The sequence below is a fragment of the Corvus cornix genome, chromosome 1, assembly GCF_000738735.6.
Source record: "Corvus cornix cornix isolate S_Up_H32 chromosome 1, ASM73873v5, whole genome shotgun sequence".
In the NCBI taxonomy this organism is placed as follows: Eukaryota; Metazoa; Chordata; class Aves; order Passeriformes; family Corvidae; genus Corvus; species Corvus cornix.
Genome location: NC_046332.1, coordinates 40239741 through 40261586, shown reverse-complemented (window position 1 = coordinate 40261586; position 21846 = coordinate 40239741). Strand labels below are relative to the sequence as shown.

The 21846-nt window shown below is 37.0% G+C and overlaps 1 protein-coding gene across 9 annotated transcripts in view; it reads right to left on the bottom strand.

Moving 5' to 3' along the window:
• CNTN5 (contactin 5) overlaps positions 1-21846 on the bottom strand; it is a 618627-nt gene that overhangs the window by 25146 nt on the left and 571635 nt on the right. For 8 of the 9 annotated variants that reach the window (XM_039563708.1, XM_039563715.1, XM_010400613.4 and 5 more), the window contains 4 exons: positions 13132-13290; positions 12559-12708; positions 2936-3006; positions 647-881 (listed from right to left, as the gene is read on the bottom strand). In XM_039563708.1, coding sequence (XP_039419642.1) covers positions 647-881; positions 2936-3006; positions 12559-12708; positions 13132-13290 — 615 coding nt within the window. The remainder of the gene's footprint in view (positions 1-646; positions 882-2935; positions 3007-12558; positions 12709-13131; positions 13291-21846) is intronic. The other variant, XM_010400620.4, reaches the window with a different exon arrangement.

The following is a 21846-nucleotide window of genomic DNA, read 5'->3' as shown; positions in this document are numbered from 1 at the left end:
ATTCTCAATAGAAAATTTCAAGAAATATTTTTCATTTGTTCTTGAGAGCTATTCCTATAATTCACATTGAAGACTGGGACATTAATGCAAAGTCAGAACTTTTCCACTAATGAAATAAAAATTAGAACAAAATTTGTTTCTGTGCACTTTTAGAATGCATTAACCAGGAAATGAACATTCAAAAGTGAATTTATTTAGTCTTCGAGCTGTTGTCTGATTAACCCATCAAAAAAAGGATCATGAATCTCAGAAACAATAGAAAATAGCATCCTTTCTTTGCTCAGTGTTAGAGAAACCCTGTCTAAAGTTAAGGCTAATGATTTCATATTAAGGATGAACTTTCATGAAAATAAGGCTGTTATTTTTTTCTTTTTTCTTTTTTCTTTTTTTTCTTTTTTCTTTTTTCTTTTTTCTTTTTGATTGTGACTGATGTGGCTTGAAGTCTGTTCCTAAACTTTGTTACTTGCCTTCTAGGTAAGCTTGGCAAGTTAGTTCACTTCCTTCTCTGCAAAACCTGTTTTTATTTAGCATTTCTGCAGAGAAACTTTTAATTTAAGATTTAAAAAGAGTGTTATAAGAGCATGCATTATATATGAAAGGCTTAATATTGCTCACAATATGCAATTTAACTTCATGTTGAACTGACCTCCTTCAGCTGAGCAGATGACCACAATAGGGCTGAAGGGACCATCTCCTTTGTTGTTGTAAACACCAACTTTCACCTCAAAAGGAGTCAGAGGTGGCACACTTTCATCTCTGTAGATGAATTTTGAAGCATCTGAAGATGTCACCATTTTTTCCTTCCACCCACGCGTTCCATTGGGTCTGAAGGCTACAATATATCCGAATCCTTCTCCACTCTGAAACTCTTCTGACACTGGCTGAAAAATTTTCAGAAACATACTTATGATCAGAAACTGTTTTATTAATTTAGAAAAAAGTCACAGTTGTATTATAGGATTTTACTTACTATACTTGTCCTCATAATGACAATAGCTTCCAAAGAGGAACATTCTAAGAGAGTTTCCTCAACTAATTGCCATACTTAGGTCATTGTCCTAGGACTGAATGAGTGCCTGTGCTCAGAAAAATGTTTTGTTTTATATATCCCACTTCTTGGTTAATGCTTTAACCAGTTATCTTTAAGTGGAATAGCCCCTAGCAGTGGCCTTGTTAAAAATATAGAGCAATATATTGAGAGTAACATGATGTGCATGATATGTACTATTGTGGGACTCCTTTGGGTTTTAGGTGCCAGCCTGTCTAAATTCTGTTCCAAATGAGGTGTTAAATCTTAGAGATTTAAGCCCAGGGTTCAACTTAAGGCTTAAGATGCAATGTAATAAATCTAAGTTGTTCCAATTATCAAAAAGTTTTTTAATTTTTTTTTGGTTGAAAAACCTCATTTGCTTTTCCTTCCTCAGAGCACCTGTGAAATTAGCCACCTAAATTGTGTCTCATCTGATATTAGCAGGCAGTTAGAAAAGGGATTTATCTGTTTTAGAGTCTGTGCACTGCAAAAGCTAAAACTTACGTGTCTAACTCAATGAATGGAACTTTTCATGCTAATTAGTAAATTAACGGTATCGTACATTTTTTATGAAGTCAATGGACTAGTTTAGGGATTAGGTTATATTTAACAGCTGTCTGCATATTAAATCTGTGGGTGTCTAAATGGGTGTCTAAACTACCTCTCTTGAAATGTCCATCATAGATATACAGCTAATGGACATATGAATCAGAGCCGGGGCACAGCCAACACTGAATCCTCTCCCCTCCATATTTCAAGTGAATGTCTCATCACCTGGCACTCCACTTGCAGACAAAATTTTCTACCCATCCTTCTGAAGCTGTGCACTGCACATCCCAGAAAAAAAAAAGTCATGCAAAATTAAGACAGACTTTGTAACCTCGTCTCACCCCTGGGGCTCTGGTTTCCTTTGGAAGAAAACTTTGGCCTTTGACAGAGTGTGAGTTACAACACTCTCCAGTAGTCCCCCGACCCAGTCACTTTCGAAATGCTACAAAGACACTTAATAAGAATATCACATACTAATATATCTTATTAGGGACTGGGGTTAGGTCTGTTCACATCAGATACAGTTCTAGCCACCTGGTATTTTTGTTTGGGATTCAGCAAATTCTCTCCTCATAAGTGAGATGTTGATATTTACCCTTATAGAGTATAAAGCAAACTGAAGTCAGCTCTGTCTCAGCTGTCTTTGGTAGCTGGTGTTGAAAAAAGCAGATGTGCCAACAGAAGGCAGTCTCTTTAGACATCCTTAAATTTGCCAGTTGAAACAAGTAGAATTTGGTGTGTCTCCTACTATCTGAATTGCTCCTCAAATTGGCATATATATGTGTGTGTGTATATATGAATTTTTTATGAATCTGGAACTGTTTATGATGAATCTCCTTAAGAAAAGTCTCTGTTGTACTGTTTTTTATGATTAGCAGAGAAAGCAACTCCCACTCCTCCAACTGCCCACTGGCATGACCATATGTCTGTGTTGCATCTTGCACCACAAATATGTTCTCAAGAGTCTCTTTAGTTTCATATTTTTATTCAACAACTAAAAATAATTATTTCTTAATTGAAGTTTAAAAAAAATTACATGGCTTTTCTTCTCTTCTCTTAGCTATTATTTCATCTGGTGTTTGCATAAGTTCCAGAAAAATCAAATAAACCCAAACTGTAGATCAGGAAGAAAAGCCTGATGAATTAGTAGAACTTTGGAGCAGATGCCATCATGTGTTCTACTCAAACCTCATGAAAATGAACAGTACTTTGAAATTTTAGAACATATTTAAGAGCAGTGTTTTGTGTTCATGTGTTGACAAGATTTGTTGTAAGGAAAACCCAGTAGAGTACTCTTTACTTTGTCCTTGAAGAAGTTAACATTAAACAAAACCTGTAAACAGAAAAGTCCCTTACCTCCCATGCTATTACTAATTCATGTCGCCTTCCACTTCTGCCGCTTACATTAGCTGGAGGTGTCTTTGGAACTGTGTGCAAAAAGGAAAAACAAAACGAAACAAACCAGAATATCCAAGTTATTGAAGTTTTCCCCACAGTAATAAGTTTCTGCAGAAGACATGAGGCTGTTAAATCAGAACAGAAGTAAAAACATAGCACTCTGTATTAAAGAAAATTTGCTCAAGCTTCATTTCAGAGAATTGCACACACAAGCTAGAAAACTCAAAGCATATGCTGAGAATAAAAATAATATTGGAATACAAAATTGCTTAAGCACGAGGTCTTCTGCAGATTGGTAAAAATTTCAATGTACAGATCACATAAGAGATAAAATAGGAATGATCTTGTTAATGTTTATCATTTTTTAGCAGACAACTTGAAATGCCAGGAAATCTGACATTTTTCAGATTTCAGGTGAAATCTTAGGACATAATTAGTAATGTCTCTATTGTATTTCAGGTAGTTAGTGATTTAGAATGTTTTAATTACTGTAAATCTATTTTTCACTGCTCTACCAGGGAGCCAATTTTCAGAAATTTTAAAGCAACCAACCTTAAACATCCCTCATTGTTTCTTAAAAAATGCTGGAAGCAGTATTACCCACAGTTCTTGAAAAATTGAGCTCATAATTATAGTTTAATAAACATGAGCAGCTGATGAAATTCTTTAAAGTAAATTATAACTATCATCACCATTTTGATTTGGATTATCATATTTTGAAAAACCAGAAATGTAAATTGTTCCTTTGGAATTGTATAATTTCTTTTTCCTTGTTTAGTACCTCTAATGAAACTCCTCAAATGGCCAATGTCTTGAGTTTATTTACTGTGAGGAGGTAATACTTGCATTCTGTATTTGATTAAATATGTCCTAAGATATAAACTTTTTCTTTTCTTCTTTACAGCAGTACATAGGTCATTGGGAGAAATGTACTGTGAGACTTTAAGTGTTTAGGCCTTATTGCATGTTGTTTAGCTTATTTACTGAGTAGCACTGTGCCTTTGAACTATACAAAATAAAATGCATTTAAATAAATGTACACCATCCTCTTTGTTTCCTCTGTTGGTCACTGATAGCTTAAGTCACTGAAAATGCAGTTTTTATTAGATCCTGTCAGCCCACCTAAGACTTCAGAATTCATTTGTGTAGTCCGTCCTTCCTTCCTTCCTTCCTTCCTTCCTTCCTTCCTTCCTTCCTTCCTTCCTTCCTTCCTTCCTTCCTTCCTCCCTGCCTGCCTTCCTGCCTGCCTTCCTGCCTTCCTTCCCACCTTCCTTCCCTCCCTCCCTTTGACATGGCAAAAACATAATGAATTTTTTCTTTCAGAAACAGAATTTCCCTCTGGCTTTAAAAAAGGAATGGAAAGAATACAATCAGTGTGCAACACTGTGCCGAATGTTCTAGCACGAAAGATGCAGATGAAGACTCATCTGACAGTTAATTAACATCCAAAAATTATGATGCCATCTCTAATTGAGCATATTTAAACCTTGTTTAGCACACATTTTTCTCTTGCCTTTCTGACGTATTTTTGGGTAAATTACAGAGACAAATGAAGTTTTTATGTAGGTGCCTGCCACATTAGAAATGAGAGAGTATGCTGTACTCCTTTGAAGCATCCAACATGATGGACTTATTTAACCTGCAGCATCCTCTTTCTAGAGTTTTCTTGTTAACAACATTGCAGACTGTGGCCCTATTTAAATGAATAAACGTTAAAAGAATAAAACTGTCAAAACGATGAATTCCTTTTGCACCAAACTAAAATGTACACTCACACAGTGAAACTCTTTCAAATGAATAACCATTAAAAGAATAAATGTGTCAAAAGAATAAATTTCCTCTGCACTGCAGCAAAGCATGGTATACACAGTTAGAAGGAGACAGTTTGAAATGAGTAACTATTAAGTGAAGAAAACTATTAAAAGAAAACATTTTTGCCAGGCACCAAGGCTGTACATCAGCCATGCTTTCAGCAGCACCACCTTTACATCAGTGTTATATCTGAATTTACTCACTCATGGCCTAAGTTTATTGCCATGCAATTAATGACTTCCCAATCTTTATGCTGTTAATTCCCAGCAGTGACACTCATGGAGTTGCACTTGCACCAAATATACAAATATGATGGCTAAACTTGGCTCCTGGAAACAGGGTATGCGTGCCTGAGAAACAAGGACATTAAGACCTCTTTTTTCAAAACTGAGAAGTTTGGTATTGTTTCTTCTGAATAAATACACCCCAGCTCTTTGCTGTGTTAGTATTCAACATCTCATTGAACTGCAAGATGAGAAAATGTCACCTGCTGGAAACCAGATTACTCCTTGGCTTAAAACTGATCTTTAGGTTCATAAATGGTGACTATGCTTAGCTGGATCATATGTCTAATTCTGATCAACACCTTCTCATTAGCCCCTTTGCTACCTGTTCTCACTTGTCTCCTGTTTTATCCTTGGACTGTAAGCTCTTTGGGATCAAGTCACCTCTTCTTTCTTTCCTTTTTTTCTTTTCTGAGCCACTGGTAAAGTTGGAAGTTAAAAGGCAGGTCTCTCCATCATTCTGGTAATGTGAACAACAAATAGCACTAAAAACAGTGTGTCTGAAAGACATGGTGACTAGCTGCAGTTCACAGTAAAAAACAGGCTGGATGCTGGCACAGGTTGATGTTGAAACCTCCACTTAATGCAAACAAACAGAAATCTTGGAATGAACCTGCCAGGAGTTTGATTCAAATGCAAACAGCAGGATGTTTTCCATTTTCGTGAAATTACTGTGATATGCTGGAAATGAAAGTAAAATTAAACTCTATTAAAACTTATCTCCTCTAAACCAAGCAAAAAACCCATTAACATTTTCTCTAAGAACAGGTACGGAGAATGTAGCCTTCAGCAGTCCTACAAAGCATTTGAAAAGATACTTCAGATATAAAGGAAGAAAAGGTGATATGGAAGGATAAACTTACACATGAAGCCGTGGCCAATTGTTTAATAATTCATGCATATCTTATCATTACAAGCTGAATATGGATGAAAAGCTGAGTTTTAATTTACGACAAAAGATATGCACAGAATTGCTGTTACTGAGGGTTTTATGTATGGGAACAGTGGTTATAGAGTGCTGAAAAGTGCTGACAGTGTCACCTGTGTATTTTAAACCTATATTTAAGTGTAAAACATTTTAATGGAGCAGTTTTTGAAATGGTGGGTAATAGCATAGCTATGAAATGACAAATATGTGGGGTAGATGTTCACTTTTCTTCCGGACTTCCACTGTGTCCAGCATTTTAAAAATTGCTCTGTACTTTAGGGTGATTTAATTAGATCTTAAAACTTCCTTTTTTTCAGTTTGCATGGCTGATGGATTATCTGTGGGGTTTTTTTTAGTTTAGTTTTTTTTTAAATTTTTTAAATGAAAATGGTGGACTGCAAAGATGAGCTGATTCAAATATTTTTGGTACTTTGGGCAAAATATTAATACTTATTAAATATTTCATTTTGACATTATAAAAAATGAAGCATATCAATTTGATTTTGAAAAAATGTATAATTTTTATTTTGCTTCGGTTTTTAAAAATAGAAAAATTAAAACTAGAAAGACAGATGAGAGAGAGTATTTCAGCTTGAGTTCACAGAGATTTTTAATTTTAATCCAAAATTATTATTTTAGCTCTAATTTGCAAAAGCAAATAAATCAGCATTTTGTTTAAAAGCAGTTTTGCACTCTGTGCTTTTACATCAGTGAGTAGAACTAAAAAAAGGATTTAAAGTATCTGTAGATTCCTTTCCTAATAAAAAGGAAAAGAAAATGTCACACTGAACATGGAAAAGCTGAAAGTACTTGTAAGCCAGTTCATGCTCTTTTTAACATTCCAGTCTTGTAAATAAATTTTTAAAAATGTTATTGAATGAATAGTTAATAATTTTAAAGTGTTTTTCTGGTTTTTGTTTTGGTTTGTTTGTCTTTTTTCCCCAAGGAAATGTCTAGTGGCTTATTTAAATTGTGTGTGTTTTGTTTTTTACGAAGAGAAAATACAGATTCTTAATTTTGTAGTCTGTCTTAATTTTTGGGCAGAATAAAAGTATTTAGCAGCCAAAATTATAATTTATTACAATTAAGTATAATTGATTGCATTGTTACAGTAGAAATCTGTATCTAGATTTAGTCCCTATCCTTTAACAGGGAATAAATGAGAGAAAAGGAGGTCAAAGAGAAGACTCTTACTAACCTAGTGTTTTTAGACTGAGATGCTTACCTGAGTTGCACAAATATACAGTTTTCTCAAAAGCAATTGAGACCAGATTCCCAAATCCCAATTCCATATTTAATTCACAAGGTCTTTATTACTCACATGAATCCTGTATTCTTTAAGATATTTTCCACATGGATATTTTTTCAATAAATTCTGAAACTTTTGTCAAACAAAGAAAAATTAAGGAAAATATTGATATTGCTACACTTTTTTGGAGATAAATTAGACTTGGCTTTAGTCCTTAAGAAATGACTTGTACCTTTGCTCAAGGTACAGTTGCTGTTACTTATTTTAAAGCTTTTTATAACTTAAGATACCTATGTAGTTTTAAAAACAACACTTTTTAGCTGTAGAAAAGGTATGAGTGGAGGAAGGAGGGCTTGTCACCAGCTTGGCAGAACTTCTTCATGTGAGACCAAAGCTATAGCACATTCAGTTTTTTCTCCTCACTTGCTTTCCATTCACCTTCTATAGCTATGCATTTGTGTGTGTGTATCTCTATATATCTCCTGCAGTACACATCTAGGAAACAGGGGGGTGTTAAGTGAAAACCCTTTTACTCTGTGAAAGACCAGCCATCAAGTTGTCACCCTCCCAGAATAACAAGTCACGTGTCATCTGTTCAGGAATGAAATGTGCAACATGCCAGCATCTCAGAAGTGGATGACACACATATTTGACTACTGGAAAACAAGGATGCCTCTACTGGTCTCAGCATCTGAAATGTTGTTCTAATTTCCTCTGTATTATTAATGTTTATAATTAAGTAGGAGATTGAATTCAGTGCTATTCACTGACAAGAGGGTCATATGTGATTGCAGGACTCTGCCTGAATAGTCTCCAAATCACCACCTATAGCACTGAAATCTGAGTGCAGTGCCATACATACATGCTAAGGGACAAATGCAGGTGCTTTTCTGTTACATCTTCTACTAACACACACGTTTGGATTCCTTGTCAATATTAGTTTGAGCCTACAATTCAATGTCTAAGTAGCTTCCAGTCAATGATTACAGACTACTTTCTCCTTTTGTTTTTCTTCATGGAAAAGCGCGTTTTCTGCAAAGACATTAGTAGACCATGCCATTATCTGCAAATATCCCAGATAGAGGAGGTTATCCATTTTTGTTTTTCCTAGTGCAAAAATAATTATGATTATGGGAAAAGCTGGAACTTCTTTTATACAAATCATAAATAAAACAGTACCCCCAACAACAAAAAACCCCCTGAAAATAAAGCCAGTCTAAAATGCATAACTTTTCCTGGGACAGAGACATTTCTTGTTTTGCTGTGAGAATAAGGGCAACTTAATGGAACATAAGGACTTATTAAAAATAAAGCCAGTGTACAGTCTGCTACTAATAGAGTGCATTCCATTGTTACCTCATAAAATCAAGTTTGCATGCATGATTAGCAGGTTAAACTTTGATTCTACTCAATTTCCCTCTCTCCATGTTTCCCCATGAATAGATAATATAATTGATGCTTTGCCCCCAGGCTTCAAATGCCCCAACTGTCTTAGTGGAATGCCAGACATGTTTAAATTCATGTTATTGGCTCTTTGCACCTTGTGGACCTGTAAAATATGTATCAAGGCTAGAACTGACAGAAATGCAGCAGCTGGCTGTAAGCTAGATGTGCCAGAAAATTGTGGTGTTATCTGTTCCAATGCAAGTAGCAATGAAAAGCAATCATGTTAACTAAATATGAGCTAAGTAACACGATTAGAGTTTAATTAAAAAAAATAAAGCAAGTGGAAACCTGCTTATTATTCTGTAGGTTTCCTTACACCATCTGAATTATTATTTTCATAGGTTTTTTTAGATAATGGACTAATATAAGGCATTGTTACTATCCTGGGTAAGAAGTGATAAAATAAGTGAGGAGTGGGGATAAAAAAAGACTTTAGTCTCCAGTCAAATTTTCTTGTGCCATTAAACTACAGATGCAGATTTCCATTTAAGTGTAAAATAATGGAACCAGAATCACACATTTGCTGCCTCTGTGGGTGGTCTACACAGCTACCATTCAGCCTGATGAATCTCAACTCTTACCTGAATAGGTGTCACAGTCACTTTCTCAGCTAGGAGATGGATATTTCTGGATTTCCTCTCAGTGCAGGGGCAACCTGCCTGTTTGCACTTGTGGGCCATATCTACCATCAGTGCAAATAGCCAAGTTACTCTGTCTGGGTCATGAGTAGAGGCTCATGCCATGTTCTTTCTAAAATACGATGTTCTTTAACATAAATGTCCTTTAAGAATTGCGAACTGTGATATTAGAACTGGGCATCATGCTAATGGACAGTTTCTCTTGAAGCTTTCAGATAAAAAAATCAGTAATAGAGTTATTGTGAAAAATAATGGATCAATGGGTTCACTATTATAGGCAATGATATGCTAATTTGAAAACCCATATGAAAACTGTTGTAAGCGAATGAAAACTATTACTGGCTTCCTCTCTCTTTGGCATCTGAAAACTATACCAAGTGTGATAATTCCCAAAATCAGTGAAAGGCCTTTCAAAATACAGAGGCAACAGGCTCGTAACTTCAGGAATATCTGAAGTTCAGGAAAAACTGACTGTCTGAATGAAACAGATCATGAAGACTCTGACACTTCAAGAGTACCAAACATATTATAAGCAGTATGCCATTTTTCAAGTAATCGTATGTGCAACAGTTAGGGGTTTCTTTATTTATTTGGTTCTTTATTTAAAGCAGGGTCCATTGTGTTATTGCTCCAATTTAACAACTCTGTTCAGATTCTAACAATTTGGAAAGTTTTTCCTTGTTTTAACTTTTCTCACCTCCTCTATAGAATAAAAAATGGAGGCTGCATCCATCTTTTTTATTAGCCATCCCACCCTAAAACCCCAAACCATTTGCAACTGAAATGGAAACTGAACCTTTTCTTGAAGAAAGGTCTTTTGAAATTAGGGCAATAGCAGCAGACTTCTGCTGTGCCCTATTAGGCAGGCACACTGAATAAATTCAGCTCCTGTTTCTTTGAAATACTGGCACCTGTCTGGATTTCCATGCCGTGCGACAAACCACACTTTTCTAACATGACATTTGTGCAGCTGTAACTGGTAGAAAAAAAGGTATTCCTACCTGGGAATATGAAAGTGCAAGTAAGAATCTGTTATGGTCTTTTTCCTATTTGAACGAATATGTTACTGATTTATTATTCAAGAAGACCTGCATTATTACTAGCTGCAGTGTTGTTTTTCAGGAGAAGCCCCATGTGCTGGAATTCAGATTATTGTTTCTTGAGTTAAAGACTCTGTTCTTTATGATAGCAATAACAGCAGAATTTTACCCAGAAATGAATACCAAGCACTGGATGAAAATTCATCACGCACTGCACGCTTTATCTTTTCCCACAATTTTGTTTTTGCTGATCAGTATTATGATTTATCAATTTATTTTTACAGCAGTAAAGTTGTGAAGAATAGTGAAAATGAATATGCATGAAGAAGAATTTCACTTGAGTTGTAAGAATATGTTTTAGCAAATAGAGTTTGTTGAACATTGGGAAAGAAGAAGAAAGAGCTTAAAAACATGACAGCTGGATGAAATCTAACATTTTCAAATTTCAGTTTGTCAGAAGAACTTTAGCTCATGGTTTAGCTGGTCGATTAAAATACTGAACCATCCTTGTAAAAAAAGGGAAAATATTCCTCAGTCTGAAAGAGCATAATACCAGGTGTGCAACCTATTACAGGATAAACTTTTTCCAGAATGTTTTTGTCCTTTCTGATATGTATCATCCGAATAAATAGAAAAGTTGTTCAAACATTAGGGTCCAGAAGAATTTGTAATGCCAATGAAATACAGTACAGAAAATTAAGGAAAGAATAATGGTAGTGATAAAAGGGAGGTTTCTTTTTAAATAATTTCAGATGAAAGTACCTTGTGCTTCTTATTTCATTTTCATTTCCTCCTTTTCTTAATGGAACAAAGTATGGAGCATCTGAAGCTTCTGCTATCAAGGTATTGAGTTTCACACTGTGGGGAGCTTGAAGGTGAGGGGGAGAGTTTGAAAGGAAGCATCTTTCAACATGCATGAATGGGAATCAAATCACCTCAGTGCTGTTCTGTGATTGTACAGTGAAATTTAGTATCAGCTAGCAACTACACAGTTATTTAAAGTAGAAAAACATAAATATTACAACTGCAGATAGGTTTGTTAGACTTCATCTGAAATAGGGCATCCAATTTTGAGTGCCACAATGTGAAAAACATTGATCAACTAGTACAAATTCAGGGGGAGGCCACTGGGGTGGGGGAGTGGCTGGAGAACTTGCCTTGTGAGGAGAGGCTGGGGAAGCTGGGCTTGTTCAACCCAGACCAGAGATGGCCTTGCGGGGACCTAACAGCAGCTCCCAGTGCCTGTGGGGAGGTCACTGAGGAGGAAGGCATGAGGTGTTCACAGTGGTGCAATAAGCTACTTAAAAATTATTCAGCTGATGAAACATCAAAACACAAAGTAATCTGTCTAGGCATGCTAAGTAGCAAAGAAGAATGAAGAATAATCTGAAAGTGTTGTCACATGTAGTTCTCATCTGAGGCTTTGTCCGAATCCTATCTCTATCTCTTTCTGCTTCTTAAATATGTCTTTCTAAGTACCTAGGTATTTTTCTCCATTCCTAGTTCTTCTTTATCTCCCATCATTCTGCCCAAGTTATTGCCAATGATTCCAAATCTTATGAGTCCATTGTAACTTTCAAGATAACCAAATAGGATATTTTGATTTCATGTCCCCCACAGTATCATTCTAATTAGAAATACAATGAAATTTATTAAAAGGTAGTAACCGTTCATTGTAGAGTGTGCAGGACATAGAAACACTTAGAATACAAGGTATTTTAAATTAAGCAGCTTTTTATGACTTCCGATTCTTGCTGAAAAAATTCCATGCACTGTCTTGAGAGAAGTTATGAAAAATATGGGGGAAGATGTGGCTTAGGTGAAGTTGTTTGAAGAGACTGAGATGCATTCCATTGTTGTTTGAAGAGACTGAGATGCAGCCTAATTTAAGAGCAGCAGAAGTCTATCAGAGAGAAGGCAGGAATAGCTTAAGTGTAAGATGAAGAGTGAGGCAGCTCAGATGGAGTAGAAGAGCAAGGAATAGTTTTATTTGAAGTTTCTGTAAGTTAGACAATATTCCTGTAATTAAAACTGTCTCCCCACTTCAAAGAATATCACCCTGGAACAGAGGATGACTGGACACACAGATGTGTACCAGTGAACAGAGATCCTGTCTATTGTTATATTAGAGCAGCTCTTGTTTCTGATAGTGCTGTAAAAGTAACTTTTTTATCCTTTCCTTACCTGCTTCATTGGTTCTGATCACTCTCGATGGTGCACTTGGGTCTCCAGTCCCAATTTTATTGGTTGCTACTACTCTGAACTCATACTCCACCCAAGGGTTCAGTTCCACAGCCATAGCAGACTCCATGTCACCACTTATGAGATCTGGAACTGCAGAGAGAAAGAAATGTACAGGTCACTCAGAAATATGAAGCTGACCTGCAGCATCTCAATAGAAAGCGGACTTTGTGATATAACATGGTCATTAGAAATGACCGACAGCAAGGATCTAATATGTCAGAAATCGTAGCTAGGTTTTTGGCACTGTAGTATTCCTGAAAAGACACAGATAGAAGGATTTAGGGGAGAGCTTTCTGCTTATTCACAGATGCATCATGGCAGGAGTCTTTGTGCTGTCCTTTCAGAGCTGTTGCTAAGTAACACAAAAGGAATAAAAAAAGAAAAAAAAAATCAGTGCTTTTAATTTGCCAGTGTTTTCTTAAGAGTATCTGTTCCTGTAGCTGCCAGTGGTTATTACTGTTATGATCAGGAGTTTTGAACAGTCTACTTGTGTTGTTTGAAAGTTTTTCTCACCTGTTTTTACGGTCTGCCAGCCAAGAGAAAATGGACTGCGTGCTTGCAGGTTGTAGAGGGAGATAGGGCTGTGATTGTCTGCCCCAGGACTCCAGGAGAGTGTTGCTGTTGTGTCTGTAATTTCCTCCACTATTACAACCCCTGGGGGACCAGGAGGACCTAGAAATAAAGTGGAATAATCAAACAGACTACACCATCACTGTGGATGTGCAGCAATAACACAGGAGATGCATTCTGTGGGGACCCAGTGGAGTTCAATATCCATGAAATATGAGAGTTAAGATACACAGTACTACATCATGGAGATACCTCATTTCCACAGTTTCTGATGGTAAGCTGTGATTGTTGCTATTCATTAGCTGCTGCGTGAGTGAACATCAATTAACTTGTCAGAGTGACAGCAGAAGAACTAGAAATAGAAACAGATTAAAAAACACCTGCAAAACTCCATTATAATTGTTCTGAACCTAAAATTAGAGGAAAAAAAGAGGAACTTTAAGAAGCATCCAGGCTAGACTGAACAGCCACAATCACATCTTCTCTTTGTATGAGGCTTGTCAGCGGGAAAGAGAGCTAGTAAGCAAAATGAAGCACAGGAGAATGTGCATCATGAAGAGCAGTAATATTACTAATACCTGAATCAAGAACACAGCATTCATCCTTGTTCTCAAATTCACTCATTCAGAGAACCTGCCTGGATTCCTGCTGGAAGTCCCACTGTCTGGTTGAAAGCCACTAAAACTAAAATAAAAACCCAAACCTAAATATTTCAAAAGCTGAAAATTACAAGGGGACCATTAAAAACAAAAAAAAATTCCATGAAAACTTCTTAATTTGAAAAATAGAGGATTATTTTTTCCATTTAGCTGCTCTAAATGAGAATATGCTAATCACCATTTGTATAGGCCATGTGACTGCTGCAATAAGTGAGGTGTCTGGTAACAAACATGACTTTGCAAAGAAAATGTGTCTCTGACGTCCCACTCCCACCCATAGTTTTCTTATTTAATTCTTCTTGATAATTGATATGGCTGGTGTTTGAAAACATTGTCCATTTACGCTTTCCAAACTAAATTGGAGGCAAGTTTGTTCTGGCTCAGCATTCTCCTCCATAGCTGTTTTTAGCAGATGTTTTGGGGAAAGTATGTGTCTCTGTCATGTACACATGCAAAACAAACCTATTTCTTGTGATTTCTTATACTTAAAAGCTTATATAAGTCCTGGAGGAGAGAACTTGATACTTCCATAAGATATTCATATTATTAATACCTAAAATTTTTATGAAAAATATGTATTTTTTTTGGTCATCCAAGGCCCTTCTAATTGTTTTCCATCCTCTTGCTATTGAAGGCTGATGTTTTGCTTCTGCTCCTACAAAGATGGAGGACTGTGAAATCAGAGATGTGCTAATGGACACTTCCTCCCAAAATGGAACTGCAGGAAGGGTGGTGATGGAAACAAAACTTCATTAATAGAAAGCCATTGCTGGTACACTTTTGATGGAGCCCAGTGCTGTTTGAAGGTATCATGAGCTGTAGTGGAGTAGGACCTTTGAAAACCTCCATTCCTTGGAACTGTGGTGAGTGGTGTGGTCCCACTTGCTGAAATGTCAGAGCTCAGCACCTGCAGATCAAGGTGGCAAACACAGGGATCTGGTGCCTTCATTTGAAGAGGAAGTTGCAGCAGTATTTCTGCACTACAGGCTTCAGAATTTTTATATTTTAGTGCTATTTCATGCAATCAAATCTTTTACTGGCTAGGTTTCTTAGTCCAAGAGTAGAAACAAATTTATCTGAACATCAAAGGCTAAAAAACCCCATTAACAGAAGTATTTGTATATACTGTGATTTTTTGTCATTTGCAGCTGCAAACAGCTTTATGTTTCTTCTGATATGCCTTCAACTAAAACATGGTTACATGAACTATGACAGCAGTAGGATCAGAATTTTGCAATAGTTGGACTCAATATCTTCAGAGTGAAAGAAATGTTGAATCCTGTAAATGAGAGAGCTATTCCCTTGCCTCTATTTGCAATGATCTACAAGCAACCAATCGACATTAAAGTGTTGGAAATACATGGCATTTAGAAGTAATAACAACAAGAAAGAGAAGCAAATGTTTGAAATTCAGGAGATTCAATTCAGTAAACCTTAGTGCTATGGATGTATGATGGAAGAATATTGTCTTCACAACACACTGCAGTCTTCACAGGAGCTCAGGATATGACTCTGGGCCACAGGAGGAACAAGGTTTTCCACTTTCATGGGCAATGAGCAGCTTCATTACTGGGAATCTCTCCTCTTCCCTTGCTCTGCCCACTCACCAGGCTTGACTTTGCTGTTGTCAGTGGCTTTCATCAAGCCGCAAACAATGACTGGAATAAGATGGAAGTGCCTTCCATTGAACACCTTGCAGCTCTTGGCCTTCTGGAGTCCCACTTCATTTGCAGTGGAAATGTCTTGCTTTTCTTCCTTGAAGGAAACATGGCAGTACTACATGTTCTCTGCACTCCTGCCTTCCTGCCGAGTGCTTTCTGTTCTTTTCTGGGGAGCGCCAGGTCAGATCTTTGTCTCAGAACAGAAAGTCCTGGGGCTAATTTAATAAAATAGGGTGATTCTTCAATCTTCATCCTCTACTGTTTCAGGCTATCTGTTGATGTAGGAAAATATTAGTGAAATTTTTATTTGTAGCCATGAGGGAAAGTTTAGAGGAAAGCTGGGGTTTTGATACAATCATATGCTTTTACTGGGTTGGAGCCCTAGACCATAATGGTCCCAAGCACAAACAAAATTATAGGGAAATACTTTAGTACATTTCCTTTATGACAGTATTTCTCCCATGCACTCTGAATATTGTTAGAGAGTTTCTAGCCACTATATTGTAACAAAAGAACATGGACATTGCTTATATTAAAGGACGTAAAATAATATTTATGCATACATCCCCAGCTAAATTCTCAATATATTTTGTTGTCAGAGTTCTCTCATGTTTTTTAAATGTTTTAAATGCATTCCTAGGCATGACAATGTGTCATTATGCTTTTGGAGATGTGTGCTCTTGCAGTCTGCAGGGTGACTGCTAAAAAGCATTTCAGTTTCCAACAGCAGGCATTCTTGAAAGTGGATTAATAAAGGACAAAAGCCTCAGTGATGACAAACGTATGACAGTTAGCCAGGACACGAGTGTTATGCAGATGTCACTCATTTTTGTAGAAATCTCATTAAATTTGGTGCTTGGATGTAATCATTCATGGTGTCAGTCAGATGGCTAATGCAGAAAGGCTTTTCTCCCAAGGGCTGTGTTATTGCTCAGCATCTCTAAAACAATTTTTTAGCTGAGAATAGCCAATTGAGGAAAAAATGCATGGTCTGTTCAAATGCTTATCTGGAAACTACACAGAAAATGACTGGTCATAAATGCACTATAGTTCAGTTGACCTTCATGAAGAAGACATTTGGGGCTGTGATAGGCTCTTATACAACTCTGGGAGCACTGGGAACCCACTGACAAGGATATTAGTCAGTTATCTCCTTTCAGAGCAATTCCATGGATTGATACTTCATTTCAGGACATGCATGAATGCATTTTGGCAAATTTGTTTTATGTACCTTTTTATGGTTGGAATGAGAGGTCGTTAGATTGCTTGCCACGATACAATGTTAATGTGAGAATTCTTGAAAAACAATTACCAATAATAGCTGTAGTCATTCAGTGAGGCAGTGCCCTTTCCTGTGAATCCCGGGATATGCCCTGATTTACTCCACTGCTGCCTGGCCAGGAGAATTCCTATTTTTACCAAACAGCTAAGAAGCCTGCTATGTAGCAGTTCACAAACAGATTTCTTGACCTGAAGAGTTTTGCTTTATGAATGACAAGGTGCACTGGCTTGTCATCAAGAAGATGAGAGGTCAAGAAAAAGAGCATAAGAAAGTGGCAGTAACTACAGAATTTGGGAAAAGTCACATAAAATGGCTGCATAAAACAGGAGCTTGGCTGTTGCAGTATAAATTCCTTTGCTGTACCCGGCAATGACAGACGATGTTGTTCGCACATGGTGGAGGGGATGATGGAAAGAAATTTGGATGTATAGTAGATGCTAGAGAAACTCTGGTGTTAGTGGATACATCCATAACCCCAGTCCCTCCATGCGTGGTTTCTATAAGGTACATAAGGGATGTGGGCAGAAGGAGGGATTATAACCCAGTCAGTGTCAGGGAAAACAGGAAAGTTAGGCTCAGGGTTGGCATGTAAGAAAGAGAAGAAATTGACTGACTATTTCAGCCTGAATAGTGTCAACTAATTTCAGGGATGAGGGTCAAGAGAAATCCCTGGTGTCCTGCCTGAGTCCTTTAGTGGTACCAATGTCATGTTGTGTCCCTTTGCCCTGATGACTTTTCTGCCCTGTGAAAACCTAAAAATAATGACTTGGAACGAGACAACCTTGAGAGCTGCTGATTTTTGTGAGCTCAGATTCCAGACAGCAGTCCAGAACCTCTGAGCTGGATTTTTGTGCAGCAGTAGTTGTTGACACAAATGTATGGACAGCACAGGGAACTAGAATTTCATCTAAGGTGTAAAAGCACAAGTAGCCTATGAATTGATCATGGATGATATTGCTAGCAGGTCCCAAATAGAGTAAGAGACTGAGTTTTGGAAATGTCCCTTTCTTTGGTATGGCCTGCTGACTACCTTTAGTGCTGTAGGGCATCCCTTGCCAGCTGTCCCAGCCCTGGTCCATGCTGTTTCCTTCACTCCCTGCAGTCCTACTGTGGGCACCAGCACTCGAAGGCTTCATGTGTCTCTTTCAGGAACTGAGTTAATAAACATCATCACATCTGATCTCTAATTTTATATTTGCTTCTAGGCACTTTTTGACTGAAGTAAGTCCATACCTATAAGTTGATGCTTGTTAAAAAGCTTCTTAGAACAAAGAATCATTTTGAAACTCTTGAAAAAAAAGCTTTTTAAAGATATGAATATATTTCCCTTTCATATCATTAAATTTTAAAAAAAGAAGTCCTATTAAAAGATCAAGTTGCTGGAAATGTGTTGATGAAGTCTGTGGGCTGAAGGGCTGATTCTCCATCTACAGTAATATACTATCTTCCAATGTTATAAATGTGTCAGATGATACGCTGAAGAGGGCCAAAGTGCAGATCTGAACTCTAGCCCTGATCCTATCTGCTCTTATGTTGGCAGACAGACCCCATCATAATTCCAGCCCTGTGAAGTTATGACTTTTCCAGCCAGTGCTTTGGCACAATTCATGGATTACTGTGGGCTGGGGCAAATCCTAACAGGCAGTTTGCCATGCCCATCCTGAGGGCAGTGGGACTAGGAATGTAACTGTGTGAATGGGAACTCTGCTGTACCCACTGGCCTCAGGGAACAGTTCGGTATTATGGACAATTCTGTGAGTCCAAATAATGGGGTCTGTGCTCAGGGCATCTTCCTGGCCTTTGCTACAGCTCAAATGTAATTTCAAGGACCAGCAAGAAGCTGCTGACCTTGTTTACGTTCCATTTAATAATGGGTTTGAAAGCCTTTAAACCCAAGTACTTGTCTTTAAGTTTTATTGGCAATACCTCAACAGAAAGGAGCAGGGTGGTCAACCTAACCAGCAGTTCCTGTGTTATATTTGCTCCGGGTCACTGGAGTTCAGAGGAAACATTACTTCTCAAAAAATAAAGTGTAATAGTTTATTTGTTGCTTAGATTGCTAGTTTTGCCAGTCTATAAGATGAATAGCTTTAACCTTTTTATTTTATTTTTAGACCACAAAATGTGTACTCAAACCACAGATTGTAGTCACAAAGGCTTTCATCCCTTCACACTACAGGATTGTGCTCTGCTTCATTTCAAGGTCTTACAGCTTGCAGGTAGCTGTTTGATCTCAATGCTCATTTAACTTACACTAGGCATGCACAGTGAATTTGGTTAGCTCTCAGGGCACAGTCTTAAAACACATGTTATATATTGTAGAAGGAAGCTGATTTTCATCTCAATTTTAAAGAAGCTTTCTGCCATGTTTGGTTGGTTTTTTTTTGTTTGGTTTTTTGGTTTTTTTTTTTTTTTTTTTTTGGTACTAATATTTGTACTGGTCAAAGGATTTTAATTAGCTCTGTGTATGCTAATAAGTTTCCAAGGGTATACAGCATTGATGCAGAGAATTAAAAGGACTGGACCTTATTTTTTTCCCTTAGAAAATCACAATGTCAATTGACATCCATAACAATAGAAAACACAATTTGAGCAGAAGAAGTGAAAAGATAATAAAAGCAAACAACAGTGAGTAAACTACTACTAAAATACCCAGAAAATAACAGGCATCTAAATCTACTAAAATCATTAAATGTACAGGAATGAGATAGAACTGTAAACAAAGTTAATTGTATGCTTAGAGAGCACAGGTCTATTTGTAATATAACTGACACCAGTACACCAATACATTATTTCCCCTAAACTATACTTTATAGTAGATATAAAAATATAAATATAAAAACATTTTATAAAGTACTCTTATGATAATTATGAAATCATGGAATCATTGAGGTTGGAAAAGACCTATAAGATCCCGGAGTCCAATCATTAACTTAGGCCCATTATGTTCACCACCAATTCCACATCTGCGCACCTTTTGAACACTTCCATGGTTGGTGATTCCACCAACTCCCTGGGAAGCATATTCCAATGCCTTACTACTCTTTCAGGGAAGAAATTTTTCCTAATATGTAATCTAAAGCTCTCCAGGTGCAACTTGAGTCCATTTTCTCTCATCCTGATGCTTGTTACATGGGAGAAGGGACTGACCCCTGCCTCACTACAGCCTTTTTCCAGGTAGTTGTAGAGAGTGACATCTATATATCTATCTCTATCTCTGTATCCATCTATCTATCTATCTAAAAATATATAAATTGTTGAAGGGACTAGATGTGCTGAAATGATCCTTTATATGAACACTGATAAATAAAAGGAATCAAGAATAAATAATTTCTATGCATTTTATTTATTTGAAATCTTTTCTGTTTTAGAAGATGGCACATGTCATTAGTTAGCACCTCACATTCAAAACTTGAGCAAACTTGCCTGGCTACTGCATTGCTGCTCCCTGGAAGAGACCTAAATGTCATCTTCTTAGCCACACTCTCTCAGGCTTAGTTACCTTGTACTGTCAATATCACTACCTTTACACTCTTTACATTGCAGAAATTCAAACACTGAGTAAGTAATTTTGGGAATGATAGTCTTTGTTCCTTTGCAAGTAGGTGGAGAAATTTTAAAAAAAGAAAGTTTGGAGATGACCTTGCTGCTTCATAGACTGGCAGTGCATAATGCAGCATCCAGCTTCTATCTGAGTAGTTTGAAACCAATGCGACTTACTCTTTTGGTTGTAATGAATTGTAAGCCAGCTTTGCAAGACTAATTTACAAATAAGAGTTGATGGAATTAATTTGACAACTTAATGTTACTGAAACCAGTAATTTGTTATGATAAAAAGCTTTATTAAATAAATGTTAAATCCTGGAAACTTGGTACTATTGATTAGGCACTGAAGCTTTCACAGATGTAAACCAATCCTTTCGCTTCACAACTTTGTATTCCTAACTCAGTCATGATGCTTCTAAAAAGGAATGTCATGCAGGAAATAGATAACCATGAAAAATAACTATTCTGGTGTCTGTGGTGTCACTATCATCTCTACCAATATGGAGGTTTATATAACAAAAAATCACTCACTCTGTTCTAAATGTCTGAAGCACTGTGCCCATCCATATGAGGCGAGTATTACAGCAGGTTTTTCACTGATCCTCTACTCTGCAAGAAACTCTGTTATTCTTGGAAACTGCTGCTGACCCAGGACAACTGCTTATCTCAGTGTATGTGAAAGGGATCTTTACCTGTAATTGACTATAGGAAGCCTCATGATGACTTCTATGAAAGCAAGTTAGACTCTTGCATGGTTTTCCCAGCTTGCACTATTTTTCTTTGCTGAACTACAGATGCTTTTCTCCAGCCAACACTCCAAACTTGCAGAAGAAAGAGCAAGGAATATACAATAACTGACTTTGGTAGGAGATTTTTCTACTCAAGCTTTTCTTTATTGCAGCCTATGGCAAAGCAGTGCTTCAAATGAGTTCATTAGAAACTGTGTGTTTTAAGAGAAAAGAGATTTTTTTGCCAAAAGTAAATGTAAGAAGTAGCCTTTTGCTCTTATCTATGACTTCTGCTGGTGTTCTTCAAAACCTCCCAGCCACTGAGTACTAGACTGTGTATTGATGAGTTAAATAAACACAAACTGAAAATAGTGTAGCTAAGTGGACCAATGTAAGGTAGTAAGGGTCAGCCCTTTCATGGTGTCAACCTCTTTATGATAAAAGTATTTCTAGTTCTAAACATCTTTACAGTGAAACATAGTTGAAGCATGGGATCATTTAGATACCCTTTGTAGTGAAAACACAAAAGCACAGATAACTTCAGATTTCAACAGCATGATGGGAACTAAGAATATAATAAGCTCTTTTTGGAATTCTTGCTTTAAAAAACAAATTAATTCAGCAAGCAGGCATTGTCTTAAGAAAAGCTGACACATTGCTGGCTACAAGATCACCTGAGACATCTGTGAGAGGCAGGTCTCCTGGATGGTACTTGGGTGTTTGGTACCCATGTTTGTGATCATATCATTAGTGTCAGAACATGACATGCATATTTATCCTGT